General features: G+C 40.3%; 1 protein-coding gene across 5 annotated transcripts in view; it reads right to left on the bottom strand.

Annotated features, from left to right (window-relative positions):
• LOC133849576 (homeobox protein cut) overlaps positions 1-15,312 on the bottom strand; it is an 89,646-nt gene that overhangs the window by 17,787 nt on the left and 56,547 nt on the right. For 3 of the 5 annotated variants that reach the window (XM_062285749.1, XM_062285753.1, XM_062285752.1), the window contains 3 exons: positions 12,170-12,205; positions 2,095-2,720; positions 1,338-1,525 (listed from right to left, as the gene is read on the bottom strand). In XM_062285749.1, coding sequence (XP_062141733.1) covers positions 1,338-1,525; positions 2,095-2,720; positions 12,170-12,205 — 850 coding nt within the window. The remainder of the gene's footprint in view (positions 1-1,337; positions 1,526-2,094; positions 2,721-12,169; positions 12,206-15,312) is intronic. The other 2 variants (XM_062285750.1, XM_062285751.1) reach the window with 2 other exon arrangements.

Below are 15,312 nucleotides of genomic sequence, written 5' to 3'. Positions count from 1 at the left end.
CTGAACGGCAGCAACGACATCGTCGTCAATGATTTCGAGCTTTGGCTGCAGACTCGCATCGGGCAATGTTTCATTTTCTTGCTTGTTGCTCGCTGCTGTTGCTGCTGCTGTTACTGCTGCTGTGGCATCTCCTGCTGCCGCTACTGCTTCTTCTTCTTCTTCATCTTCTTCAACTGTTGCTGTTGCCACAACGTTGCTGGTTGCACGTTGTTGCTCTGCGGGAAACAACAAAAAAGTTGTGCTTTTTGTTGTTGCTACTTATCATTGATCATAAAATACGTTTTATGTTTTTGGTATTTTCTGATATTTGTGATAGTTTTTTGTTTTTTTTTTTTTTTTTGTATATACTGAGTTCAACAACATCCATGGAACAAAACGCCAAAAATTAATCAAAATTTCTTGTTTTCGATTTTGCTTTCAATTTGCATGTTTTTTATGCCAACATTTTTGCACTGTTTTTTTCGCTTTTTGCCAATTCGAACAACAAAACAACAAAGAAAATGTGTGTGTCTGTGTTTGTATATCACATATATATATATAGACTCATATTCAAAGAGACACAGATAGAGAGAAAAATACATATATAAAAGAGAGAGAGAGAGAGACAGAGAGAGAGAGCGATGTTGTTGTTGCTGATGATCGTAAAACCTTCTTCGCTTGTAATAATGATGATGATTGTCAACTGCGTGTGTGTGTGTGTGTGTGTGTGCTTTGGCTTTTGTTGAGGTAAATATTATATATTATCGATAAACATGCAGAGCAACAACAAAACCAACACACAACACAACCAGCAACAACAACAACAACGACAACAACGATAGAGAGAAGGACAACAATGACAACAACGTACATCGACGTTTTTAATGCAAATATTTATTTGTAAAATAAAAAAGAAGAAACCAGCAAAAAATACACAAAACAAATTGCAATCGAAACAGAACGCAACGCAACGGAAAGGAAAGGAGAGAAGAGAAGAGTTGAGTTAAGTTGAGTTAAGAATTGTCTGCAGGGGCTATAAAAATTGGCGCCGCAAGTCGAGCCGATAACAAAATCGACGACGAGTCAAATAAAGCCATAAATGAGTCTGTTTGGAAGCCGGTTAAATCAAAGCCAGCTCAGCCAGCTTGATAAGAGTTGCATTTGTCTTGAACGAAACGAAACCAACCAAGAAACAACTTAAACTAAACTGAAAACTGCAATTGAATTTGAATTTGCATTTGAATTTGAATTGTAGAGTATTAGAGCATTGTCAACAACAAACAACAACTGCAACATAACCGGAAGTGGAAAACACGCATTTTTCTTTTTTTTGTATTCTTTGGTTTTTCGGTACTCACCATCGCTGTTGACGTTGACCGCATCGCTGGCGCCATTCTTCAGCGCCTCAGCAGCCAGCGCCTTTGTGCGTTCTAGCAGCAGAGCTTGGAATTTGTTTGGATCATTCGCGCAGGCGGCGGCTGCAGCTGCTGCAGCGGCAGCGGCGAGGGCCGACTGTGGACTGAGCACGTTCAGATCCAGTGGACTGCTGTTGAGAGAGAGGAGAGAAGAGAAAGAGAAAGAGGAACACACATAAGTAAAGATAAATTGAAATTGCATTTTGAGGTTAGAAATATGAAGAAAAGAAGGAATGTAATGGCAATGAGACAAAGCAACGCCATGGCAATGAGACATAAGTAAAGGTAAATACCATAGAAATTGCATTTTGAGGTGGGAAATATGAATGAAACATAAGTATTTTGAGGTTAGGAATGTGTTACAATGGAATAAAAGTAAAGGCAAATTGAAATTACATTTTGAGGATAGAAGTATGAAGAGAAGAAGGAACGTAATGGCAATGAGATTTAAGTGAAGGCAAATTTAAATGCGGTACAAAGTGGAAATGAAACGCAATATAGCATTTTGAGGTGAGAAATGTGTTACAATGAAATAGAAGTAAAGGCAAATTAAAATTACATATATACTTATAGAAATATGAACAGAAGAAGGAACATAATGAAAATTAAGGCAAATTAAGATGCGATACAAAATGGAAATGAACCATAATTTAGCATTTGAAGGTTAGAAACGTGTGGAATCGAACTGCTTTCTACTCACTGGTGCTCCTTTTTGATTTTCAGCTCATTGCTCTCCGCTGTGGCTGTGGCATTGGACATTTCAGCATCCTGCTCCTCGCCATCCTCCTCATCATCCACATGCCGACGATTATTGGTAACTGATGTTTGCTGTTGCTGCTGCTGCTGCTGTTGATCGTTGCTGGTGATTTCCATATCCTCATCGTCATCGCGCAGCTCATTATGATCGTGATCGTTGTCATCGTCATCGTCATCATCGTGCTGATGAGTCGATGTCAGATCTGTTGTTGTTGTTGTTGCTGTTGTTGTGGCTGCTGTTGTCGTCTCATTGTTGTGTTCACTGCTTTGACTACTGTGACTGTTGTTGTTGTTGTTGTTGCTGTTTGTGTTGTTGTTATTATTGATATTGCTATTGGTATTGTTGTTGTTATTGTTGTTGTTGTTGTTGGTGGCTGCCGCATTGACAGCGGCTGCCAATGCAGTTGCCTCGGCCAATGCCTCGTTGATCTGTTGCTTATCGAGACGCGCCTCCAAACGCATGATGTGCTGTCGCTTCACCTCCAAGTGCTCCTCGAGCCTTTGGATTTGTACCAGGTGAGTTTGCTCCAGAGCGCGCAGGCGTTGCAGCTCATCCAAAAGTGCTTTAATCTGCAAGTAGAGAAGAGAAATGTGTAAGTAATGTTGAACTTAAAAGTTGAAACACAAAGTGATGCTTTAAATATTTTCTCAATCGCTAAGCAAAGTTGCCGGCAAACTTTCTGATTATTGTCTGCCATTGTGGTTTGCTGGTGTTCTCTGTTGTTGCTTTATTTTATAATTGCACACATCAATATTTAAGGGAGAGTTAGAGTGAAAGAGAGAGGTGGAGAGGTGACTGACAAAGAGGTAAGTCGCGTCGCGTTGCGTCGCGTATGTGCAAAAGTTCGAGAGTTATAAAATAATTTTTAATAAAATTAACAACGAGTACGAAGGACGACGACGTCGCTGATTGCCGGAGACACACACACACACAGACACACACATATACAGCCACAGGTGTATAGGATATGATGGTACACACATAGGTACAATACTCTATATGTGTATGCGGGTTAAAAAGAGGGGGAATGGTGGAGGGAGAGGGGGAGGGGGAGGAAAAGCGCCGCCAGCAAGCGTTTGAGTTTTTGGGAACTTTGTTTGTTTGATGAAAATATGATAATTGGCAAATTTGACAAGGGAATTTTTCTTAAGTGCGTCAACGACAGCAGCAAAGGGAAGAGGAAGAGAGCGACAGAGAGACGTGAGAGACATACGAGACAGGTGTGTGTGTGTGTGCGACGTGCCACGGCTTGGCGGCGCAACAAAGTTGACAAGATAAAGTTTTTCGCCGTGCGGTATGCAACAAAATTTTTTTAATGACAGCCATATGTGGCATAAGTGTGTGTGCGTGTGTGTGTGTGTGTGTGTGTGTGTGTGTGTGTGTGTGTGTATTTCTTATTATGTGATTAAAATTAATTTAATGGCGCGGTTTTTAATTGACGCATATGCCAAAGGCAAGGCAAGGCAAGGCAAACGCACAACGAACGGCAGCAACAAACTTGCCACGTGAACGTTTTGCGCTGACTGTACCCAGCGACTCCCGATTTCCGATTTCAATAATCAACATAAAGCCAATTGGTAATTTGCGTGTCATTGCCGTATTTTTGTCTTCATACGCTCCAAACAAGCGACAACAACAGAAATGATTGGCAAAAGTTTTACCTACGCGCTCGCTATTTTATCAATAAGAGAGTTAATAGGCAACCATATATGCCAGATTATGATTATTGGCCATAAACAAATGTTGGCAACAACAGCAATAATACATAATTGGCATTAAAAACGCATAAACATAAATACAACGAACGAACAAATGGGAAAATGGTAAACATGTGTTCCACCTACATACATGGCTCATGGCACATGGCTCATGGCTCATGTCATGCCAAGAAATGCTAAAATGCTAAGCAGTTTCTACAAGTTCAGTCAGTCAGTCAGTGAGTCAGTTAATTTCATTATCAATCAAAAGGCAGGCCGGCTGGCCCAACCCTCGACATTAAGTTGCGTGTTCGATTTTTCATTAGCATACGAGACGACATGTGAAACAGAAAGAGAGAGAGAGGGGAGCTTCTAAGGACTAAGGACTAAGGACAACCCTCAAGTTTTGTAGACAAGAAATGACAAGACGCAAACGACAACGACGACGACGACGACTCAAATTAATTGCATAAAAATGTTGTGGATGTGTGTACCCCATTCACTTGACAAAAAATAAAAAATATATATGCAATCCCCCTTTGCCTTTGGCAGCCATCTAATTGCCAACTCAATTGAGTTCAGTTTTTCCCCCAATGCAAGAACCCAGCAAAACCACTGGAAAATGTAAAAAATTTGTTTTGTTAAATAAACGCAATTAGCATGCGGCACACACACACACAAGTGTGTATGAACATGCCAAGGGTTGTGCGTGTGTCTTGAGTTCATTAATAATCCAAAGACTGTTCGAAACAAAATCATATGCTAACATAACTAATACACTGAAGTTTGGCAACAGTGCAAGCAACTCTGCATACTAATTTTATTTCTAGAACTGTTTTGAAATTCGGCAACTATTCGTTTCAAGAGCTGCCAGAAGTTTGACAACGCGACAAACTAACTTGAATTAATCTAGAACTGCTTTATGAAATGCGTAATTAAAACGCAGTGAGCATTTCTTGTAAGCTTTCATCATTTGTGAAAATTGGCAACTGTGCTGAAGTTTGGCAACGTTGGCTTCAAATATGATTAGTTGGAGTGCATTTTTGTCATTTCGATTTCATTTCATTTAATATTAAGTCTCCGTCCCATTTGCTGCTGTTGAGGAATTATTAAAACGATAAATCAACTTTTTGGGATTTTCGACACAAACTCAAAAATCATTTTGCAACCCTTTGAGCAAAACTTTTGGCTGCCTGCCCGCCCGCCTGCCCGCCTGCCTGTGGCTCCCATTGCCATTCCCATTCCCATTCCCTTCCCCCTCTCTCTGTCTCCAGCATATACGGCAGCAATCAAACAAAAACTATGAAGCCATGGAATGAGAGCTCTCGCTCTATGCAAAGTATTGACTGTGAAATTATGAAAATTTACATTTTTCCAACAATGAGAAATAGTTACCCAAAAAATGTTGTGGTATGAAAAGTGGCCCGACAACCACTTGGGGGTATATCGCATCGGATCGCATCGTAGTATCGTATTGTAGTATCGTAGTTGTATTTTTGGACATTGACTGACAGTCCAGCAACAACTGGCCAGCTGTTAATTGGCGTTGGTTTTGCGTTTAGCATTGCCCAAGACAGTTTTTTAGGCCGACGAGAGTCTATAAATATGTGCGTGTGTGTGTCTCTAGGAATATGCAGATGTGTGTACGATAACATATAACAAAAATATAATGGAAGAACAACCCTTGCTTCATTTCAATGGGCTGCGGGGGAGCTGTCAGAATTGTAAAAAGTTGCGTAAGTTATGCAAAAATAGACACACACACACACACACACACACACACATGGTAGTCAAGCGGCTGTTAGGGAGAGGAGGGGTGGAGGGGGAGGAGGTGGGAGCTTGCTTGATGTCCCAGGCAGAGACATTAGCATAGAGGCAAAAGCAAACGATTTGTAATTAACAAAATTGCCAGGCAGCCAACAAAAACTGAACTGGGAGACAGTCAACAGCTGCCCCTTTCCCTTCCCTTCCCTTCCCTTTCCCTCTCCCCCACACTCCAACAAACAATTGACAAAGCAGTCAATACACACACACCGACACACGCACACACACACACACACGCATAACAATAACAAACACTCGAAGGCAAAAGACGTTGACGGTTGTGTGTGAGTGTGTGTGTGTGTGTGGCAGCAGGTGGGCGAATTGCTTGGGTCGATGCATAAAACGCCAAAAGGAATTAAGATACACTCGTCTATATATGTGTGTGTGTGTGTGTGTGTGTGTGATTGCCACATTCATTCATATATGGCTAGGGTAAAAAAAGGGTTTAATCAGCGAGCGAGCAACATCTCAGAATTCATGCACACACACACACACACACACACACTCACATGACCAATACACAAATACAAATTAACAATAAGCAATCAAAGAAGAAGAAGACACACACACACACACTCACACACACACACACAGAAAGAGAGAGAGAGAGAGAGAGACAGCGCGACGCTCGACTCGAGTTGAGTATTTTTTGTGTGTGCTGCAGCCTTTTAGGCACGCCAGTTGTAAAATGCTGCCAAAAGCAACCGTCAAAGGAATTAAAATTCATTCGGGCATAAAAAATTTTAAAATATATATATATACGCACAGATATATATAAAATGGAGACAGAGGAAGAGACAGAGTCAGAGCAAAGGCAGCAGATGAAGTTAGAGATAGCTTTAGAGCCACATAAAAAAGGGGTTACTTTTCAAGCAGCGCTAGCTTGAAGCGCATGGTGGAGAAAGGCGGAGGGGAAGGGGGAGGCGACAGCGGCGGCGTGTGTTGTTAATTTCCAAAAAGCCAAAAGACAAATGAGTAAAGAGCAGGCAATGGAAGAAGGCAACGACGAAGGCGAAGGCGAATGCGAATCCGAAGGCAGAGCGAAACATTCGCTGTCGTCTCAATGTCGTCAACAATTTTTCTACACTTTTTGTAGCTGTCATTGATTTTTGATTGTTTCAAGTGTCGCATTGGCAAAAAGGGGGCTGTTGCAAGTTGCTGAGGCGGATGCTGCAGCTGCTGCTGCTGCTGCTGAGGCTGCTGCCAAGTGCACCCCAGAGAGCTTTGACGCCAAAAGCTATTGTTGTCATTGTTGTTGCTGTTGCTGTTGGCAGCTGGCAATGCCCAAGTTGGCAATTTGCAACAAAAGACAACAAAGCTCCAGTCTGAGTACACTCACACTCACACACTCATGAGTGCATTCGTATTCGCTTTGCGAATCTGTTTGCCATTGATCAACGGATTCATAAATATGCATATTATTATTGGCTATGTGTATTCATGAGTGCACTCATGAGTGTATTCATAGCTCACACCCATGAGTGCATTCGCTTTTTGGCTGACGATTAGTTGAATTTGTTTGCCACTGATCGAATATGCATATTATCATTGGCTATGTGTATTCATGAGTGCACTCATGAGTGTATTCACAACTCACACCCATGAGTGCATTCGCTTTTTGGCTGACGATTAGTTGAATTTGTTTGCCACTGATCGAATATGCATATTATCATTGGGTATGTGTATTCATGAGTGCACTCATGAGTGTATTCACAACTCACACCCGCACACTCATGAGTGCATTCGACGTGAGTTATTTGCCACTGATCGAATATGCTTATTATTATTATTGGCTGTGTATATTCATGAGTGCACTCGTGAGTGTATTCATAAGTATTCACAAGCTCGCTAAACGAAAACAACACAAACAACTTACAGGTAATTTTCAATTTTTCATTATTTGTGAATACCTCGAGGCTCAAATGGAGTTGAAGCAAACATCTGAGTCGGAGAGATGGTGAGAGGGGTAGAGAAGGGGGAAGGGGGGAGCACCTTGGCAATTTACAACAATTCAAAGGCATAAATCAAACAATTTTCGAACTGAACTTGGCACGAAAACGAAACGAAAAGCAAAACGCAAGACAGAAAGACAGAGAGACAGTAACGTTGTTCAGTTTGTCAGTTAGTCAGTTAGTCAGTGAGTCAGTGAGTCGGGCATTCATTTAATGATTCAGTCAGTCATTCAGTCATTCAGTCATTCAGTTACGCACACACGCACAACGCAACGGGTACAGTTATTGAATTGATTTGGGAGCAAAACCGACAGCTCGTTGTTGCTTGTTGCCCCCAACCGCCGCTAGGTGGCGCTCGCATTTGTGCGTTTGTCTTCTGCTGCTTCTTCTTCTTCTGCTTCTGCTTCTGGTTCTTCTTGTTGTTGTATTTTTTGGATTATAAAGTTTTGTAATTAAAATTTGACAGCTTTACAATTCCCAGGCGCAGAGCGAAGGTGGCGAGGAGAGGAGAGGAGAGGAGAGGGGATGGGAGGAGGGGAAGAGGGAAAAGGAGAAACCCTTTTACGCGCCGCAATTTCTTATTCGAATTTTACAATTTTCGATTTATGTTTCGATTTTATTGTCTAGAATTTTGTGCGTGGGCTAGCAGAGAAAGGAAGCGAGGGGAAGTGGGGGCGGGGGGAAGGGAAGTGGAGCTGCCATTGAAGTGCTTTCGCCGGGTTGCTTTCATATTTATGTGTAGACGATTGAGACAGAGACAGGAACAGTTGGAGTGAGAGGAAGGGGGGAATACTCACTCACACACACACACACACACACACACACACACACACACACGTGCAGCAAGTTATACATTTTAATCAAAGCTCTCTCTGTGTGTGTCCTCCTCCTCATGCTCCTCCTCATGCTCCTCCTCCTTCTCTTTCAATCCTCCAATCTGTGTCCGTTCCTCTTCTTCTGTCCACTCGGAGTCGCCCATTTTGTTTCTAATTCGTTAAACTTTTGCTTAATAATTGTCTGAACCATTCCGCCGCAATTCGCAATTCGCAATTCGCATTTTTTGACTTTTATTCATATTCGCGTGGCCAGAGTAGAGAAGAGTATCATAAAAATATCAAACACACATTCATTTGTTCGTCCGTTCGTCCGTTCGTCGGTTCGTTGTTTGGTATTCAAGTGCTACCCTCGATAAAGACAAACGTCGACTACAAAGTCGATCCCAAAAAAGCAGCGCAGCAATGGAAGGGGGGAGACAGTGGGTGGGTGGTACGGTGAGTGGTCCACGGCGGGGCAGTCACATGTCTAATCCTTTTGCTTATTGATATGATATCTACACGCAGCACAGCAACAAACACAACAAACACAACAACAACAACCAAAAAAAAGGTTATGCCAGCAATTTTTATTTTATATATTGCTGCGCTCTCTGCACAATAAGCAAAACCAAAGAAGTGAGAAGGGGGGTGGGGGTGCGGTGGGGGGGGGGAGCAGCTACTTCTTCAGCGAAAGGTTTTTTCCGTCCGGGGCTCTTTCATAATCAAAAAACGTTAAAATCATAGTCTAGACAATAATTTATGAGAGCGGAGTCGGTTTTTGTCTCTTTGCCCGCATCATCAATATATGTGTATATGTATATGTATGTATGTGTACAAATGTGATGTGAGCAGACACAAACCGGGCCAACGGACCGTGCCACAGAGTAGCCCCTTACCCTCCCCTTACCCCTTCCCCCTTATCCACCGCTTACTTCACTCCTTGCAAGCGGCCAAAAACGCAATGCCAATCAACATCTCTAGCAAACATTCGTAAGGCATCATCATCATCATCGTTGTCCTCGCTCTGTGTTTTTTTTTCTGTTTTACATAGATATAAAAATATGAATATGCCACGGGATGTAGCCAAAAAACCAAAAAAAAAAAAAAAAACGAAAAAAAGGAGCGCCAAAAACACCTTAATATCAGCATCAGGACGTGAAGGACTCTCTTGGCCAGTTTGCGAGGGGAGGGGCGGTTGGGGGCGTGATAGCCGCTGCCGCTGCCGCTGCCGCTGCTTCTGCTTTGTTTGTGCAGCTCGTTGGCATTTTCTAATGGTTTCAACTTCCTTCCTTGTATTTATTTACAATTCCTTTTTTTTTCTTTTGGCCTTTCTCGTTGTGTGTGTGTTTTAACCGCCATGCCACGCCCCCTCAACACACACACGCCCCCATAATCAGCGACTGGCTTCTCTATCTAGCATTTGTCTTTGTTTGCTGTTCTCTACGATTTGTTGTTGTTGTTGTTTTCCATGTGTGGCTACACAAAAAGCTACTTAAAGTCGTCACACGTGACGTATGCGCAATGACAATTGAGATTACAAAGCAGAAGAAATTTTGCTGCACTTCCGCTTCATGTTTGACAAACATAAGCAAATAAATTATTTGCTTGAAGCGACTTAATTTGTTTGCATTTTTTCTTCTTTTTTTTTTTGGTATTTTTATTGATTTAAAGTCGAGACAAGATACGAGAGACGAGAGACGAGAAACGAAAGACGAAAGTCAGTCAGAGATGTTTGCTGGACAGATGGTTTCTAATTTGATTTGGAGCGTCAAGGTTCTAATTGGATTTGCTGCAGGCTCGTCTGCGGCTCAAGCTCAATCTTCATTTGATGACAATTTCATTTTCTATTAACGTGAAATGCCAATTGGCAAAATCCATAAAAAAGAAAACTAAACGAAGCGAAGGAGAAAAAAGAAATTACACACAGAAAAAAAAGTGAGCTTATTTTAATTGCGCAAGTCGAACGTTGCATATCGATAGCTTCAAGTTAATATTTGCTACCACTGTGCGAAGAAGAAGAAGAAGAAGAGGGACAGACAGACTGACAGACGGACAGACGGAGAGCCAAGGCAATTATTTTGACGACGCGTAATTTGCGTTGACGATGCGGATGATGAAGAAGCTGACGACATGAACGAAGACGACGACGAAGACGGAGACGAAGACATCTTTGCGGTTTCTTTCTTATTTTTTTTTGTTGGTTTTCGGTGGCGAATTTCCTTCACTGACTGCGTCAAAATTGAAGCGACAGCGTAGCAAACTAATTAAAGTCAGGGCAAACCAAAAAAACACCATAGAACGAAAAAAAAAGAAGAATCTTTTAGACTCGCCCCAATTGCATTTAACATAGCTGGCCGAAAATGAACGATTTTAACGCTTAGCCTTTTTTAATTGTTGCCTGAATTTGATGGCTGCGCCGTTACGTTAAATGCATGGCGTCAATAATTATTTTCATTTCCATTTCCATTTCCCCCAATTTCCCCCATTTTCGTCATTTTATTCTTTGGGGAACATTTCATCAAATTGCCATTTGGTTTTAATTAGAAATCAATTGTGTATGTAATTGCAAGTGGCGTTTTTCTTCGTTCTTTCTTTCTTTCTCTTCTTTTTCTTTGGCTGTCTTGAATTTCTTTTATGGGTCATTTCCTTGTTTGTCGTTGCTTCACGTTGCATCTCTGCGATGCGATGCGATGCGATGAAGATAAAAAGCAAATAAAAAGCTGCTGCTTTGTGCTTATCATTTTGCACATTTCACAGCACGTAGATCAGAGACAAATGCGCAATCAGCAACAAAATTTATAATGCATCTTTAATTAATTCTATTTTTGTCCGTGGGAGCTTGTGTGCTTCTAAGTTGCATGTCAATTTAATGCTCAATTAATAAATGTGCAATTTGATTTATTGACAGAGCCAATAAACAAATTTTCTTAGCTTCCAAATTGAAATCCTAAATTTCCGTTCAAGCTTGTAATTGACTTTTTCATGTTGACTCACTGAACTGACTGACTAGCAAATACCCTAAATTGATTATGAATTATCGATAAGAATTAGTCGAATTATTTGCAATTAAACTGCTATTGATAATTGCATTTTAATTTGCTAGCAAATTAAATAATTTCCCCATATACGAATCATAATTGTAATTATATTTTAATGACTGATTCGGGAATTGGAATGGGAATTGGAATGGGATTCGGACAACTTGAGTTGTAATTCAATTTTTCAATTTTTCCGTTTTTGCACTCAAATTGCACGTCTCAGCATGTCTGTGCATGTCTCTGTGGGTGTTGGCCAGCTGACAAGGCGTCTAAATTGATGGTCACAAGTTTTTGGGCCGTACTACGTAATTATTCATATCAAACCACAAGCAAAAGTGGAGATGCAAGATGAAGGGAAGGAATCAGAAACAGAATCAGAATCAGAAAATATGAGCAGGGAAAATGGTTTGACAAGTTGACTGCAAAGTTGCCAAGTTATTTGTTAACCATAAATCAGGCGGACAGACGAGAATTTGCAATGCCCCCGAAAAACGGAAAAACGAGACGAAAAAAAAATGATGCCAGAGTTGCCACAAATTTAATTGCCTGTAATTAGACAAAACGCAATTGCAGCATGTGGCAATTTATGAAGTGCCAAATGGATTTTTAAGCAGCTTGTTATTCGCTATTTATTCTTTGCTGACTTGTCATGAAAATATCTTGCATATGTCGTATTTTATTTAAGTACTTACGCTAGTCAGCGATGTGTGTAAGGATGACTTGCTTACCTGCAAAGAGAGACAGAGACAGAGAGAGAGAGAGAGAGAGAGAAAAAAGTTATTAGAGAATGTTATTATGTGATTATTATAGAGGTAGAGAGAGAGAGGGAGAGAGGGAGAGAGGGAAGAGACTTGGTATTCTAATCGCAGTGACAAGTGAAAGTCAATTGCAGAAATCAACGAGCCGCGTCTCAACATATTCAGTATTCAGTATTTTTTTTTTGTGTTGTCAGCTTTGCAAATGAGATCACTGGCTTAGCAAAGACAACAACCAATTGCTGATGACGATGACGATGACGATGATGATGATGATGATGATGATGATGATGATGATGATGATGGGCATGCACAAGCGCACAAATTGCATGTAAATCACATGGCAAACAACAATCAAATCAAATACATAAATAAACGAAGAAGAAGACTAAAAACCAAACCGAACCGCAGCAAACTAGCGCAAGCTACAACAACAACAACAACAACAACAATAACAACAACACTAACAACAACAACGACTAATGGCAGCAACTGGTACACGAAAATAAGGAAATAATCAATTTAAAAAAAATCAAAATCGCCATTTACCATACAAATAGTACGACAAGCGAGAAGAACAGAAGCCACTAAGCTATAGCTCTCTATATGTATACATACATGTCGGTATATACTAAATACATACATACTAATAAAAATACTGTCAGCAATCAACAATCAGTCAATGTGTCCCAGACAAGCCAAACAACAGCAACAGCAACAACAACAACAACAACACACAATACAATAGTAGTAGACACAGAAGCCAAAGCCAAAGCGCAGCAGCGTTTATCCAAGTGAGATGGACACAGTGACTAAGTGTGTGCACTATTGCTGGACTCTTTCAACTGCCTGGGAGTGCGAAGAGTGCGAAGAGTGGAAGAGTGCGAAGAGTGGGGGAAGCGTGTGCGAGCGCTGATCAAAATCCATATGCGATAAATAAATTGAATTTATCCGCAATTGGTCGAACAAGCGACGACAGCAAGTCAAGCGAGCGAGCGAGCAAAGGCATGTGTGTGTGTATGTGTGTGTGTGTGCATGATAATGACTGTTTTTCACTTTAATCAGCAGCGACGCAACTGAGGCGGAGGCAGCAGCAGCGAAACGATGATAACGACAGCAACTTAAATCATTGCAGTCAGTTCTAAACTAAGCTCAATGTCTCTACCAGTATGTGTGTGTCTGTGTGTGTGTGTGTGGGTGTGTATGCGATTTGTTGCTGATTGATTTGAATTGAATAATTGCAATTGTGTGTTGCAGCAGCAAAAGCAGCAAACGTAAACCACAAAATTTATTTGAATTGAGACGAAGAAGAATAAGTAAAGTTCGTTTGTTGGTTTGCCGCTGCTGCAGAGCTTTAAGCTCAACTACAACTACAACTACAACTGCAACTGCATTGCGAAAGCTCTCTTTCTCTCTCGCTCTCGCTCTGCGCTTTACTAAGGATGCTCACCCGTTTGCACTGAAACATTGAAAATTTCGAATAACTCAAAGAAACTTTGCACTCCAATTGAAATTGAAATTGAAATCATACTAAATTTTAATAATCGCCAATAATTTGAAAGAGCCCAACGAAATTTGAAAATTTGAAATCATTTTAAATTAGATGTGCGTGTGTGTGTTTTGGGATGATTATGATGAATATATTAATACGAATCGAATAGAAATGAACAACAAATGTTATAAATGAATTGAGCTGCCTTGACACTTGTCTAATCAAATATTCGACTATCGCTCTCTCGCTCCCTCTCTCCTAGCAGTATTATTATTAATCTATTCTTATTAATATTGATGATTGCCACGCCTAAACAAATACACACACACACACACACGCACACACATTTGTATCTGGACAGAGATCAGTGACGCGTTGAAACTGTCCTCGATAATGGTATTGGGATCTGTTACTGAGTACCAAAAGATTAGTTTTTTTTTTTTATTTCGTTTCGTTTCTAAGTCGTTTATCGATCATGTTTGCACAGTTGCTGTCGATTTTGTTTGTGTGTTCGTTTTGGGGCTAATTTGGTTTAATTTTAGCCAACTTGTGTTGGCCTCGATGCGGATTTTCCGCTTGATTTCAAATTTGAATTTTTAAAAATAAACTCAATTGTCTCACTAAAAACAAACACACACGTGTACACAAATGTTTGCACTCAAAACACAATAAAGAGCTAATACTATACTCTATATATATACTATATATATTCTCCTCTCGATAGTAAATGCAGACATTTTTGTTTTTTTGTTTTTTCGTTTTGTTTTGGTATGACTTTGTAAATATGACAAAACTGTTGAATGCCTAATAATAATGATAATAACAATAAATAGCACTCTCAATAAGCATGATGACGTTCTGGATTTTGCCCAAGTGCGTCAGATATCTCTCTCTCTCACACACCCTCTATATCTCTCTCTGTCTCTGTCGCTGTCTCTTGCAAAACTATGGAAATTTATTCTGCGGGTTCGAGAAGTCTGTTGTGTGTTGTGTCTATGCTTAATTTCTAATTAGTTGAAAAGCCATCCGTCAAGTCGAGCAATACAATTTTGATAGCTCATCATCCATCTCACATAGCTCGGGCGATTTCGATTTCAATTTCGATTTGAATTCGAATTGAGTTGAGTCGCGTCACGCGATGATAAGCACAAATCGAATTTGTGCATGAAAATTATGATTATTGCTAGTTATTAGTTATTATCATTATCTATCACATTATGCTGGCAAATGCGGGATTTTAAACACCATTCAAGTGCATTCGCATTGAGCAAACCGAATGGGAAATATTCCTACCACAATGTTTCCGTTTAATGCATAATTCTCACATGACATTCATTAGCTGATAATTTATATGAATATCAGTGAGCTCAGTGTTGAGTTTATTTTTTCTTTATGCGACAAGTGTTAGGATAAATATTAACAACAACAACAGCAACTTGGCGACTAACCGCAGAATAATAAAATATAAAATTCAATATGGTTTGTCAGCGACAAAACAAACATCACATTCATATTATTTTTTTGCTCTTTCTTTCTTATATACGTTGCTGTTCGATAAACAATTTTTGTTTCTTTTGTTCACAATAAT

The sequence above is a fragment of the Drosophila sulfurigaster genome, chromosome X, assembly GCF_023558435.1.
Source record: "Drosophila sulfurigaster albostrigata strain 15112-1811.04 chromosome X, ASM2355843v2, whole genome shotgun sequence".
In the NCBI taxonomy this organism is placed as follows: domain Eukaryota; kingdom Metazoa; phylum Arthropoda; class Insecta; order Diptera; family Drosophilidae; genus Drosophila; species Drosophila sulfurigaster.
The sequence above is the reverse complement of the archived record's forward strand: the minus strand, read 5'-3'. Positions and strand labels throughout refer to the sequence as shown.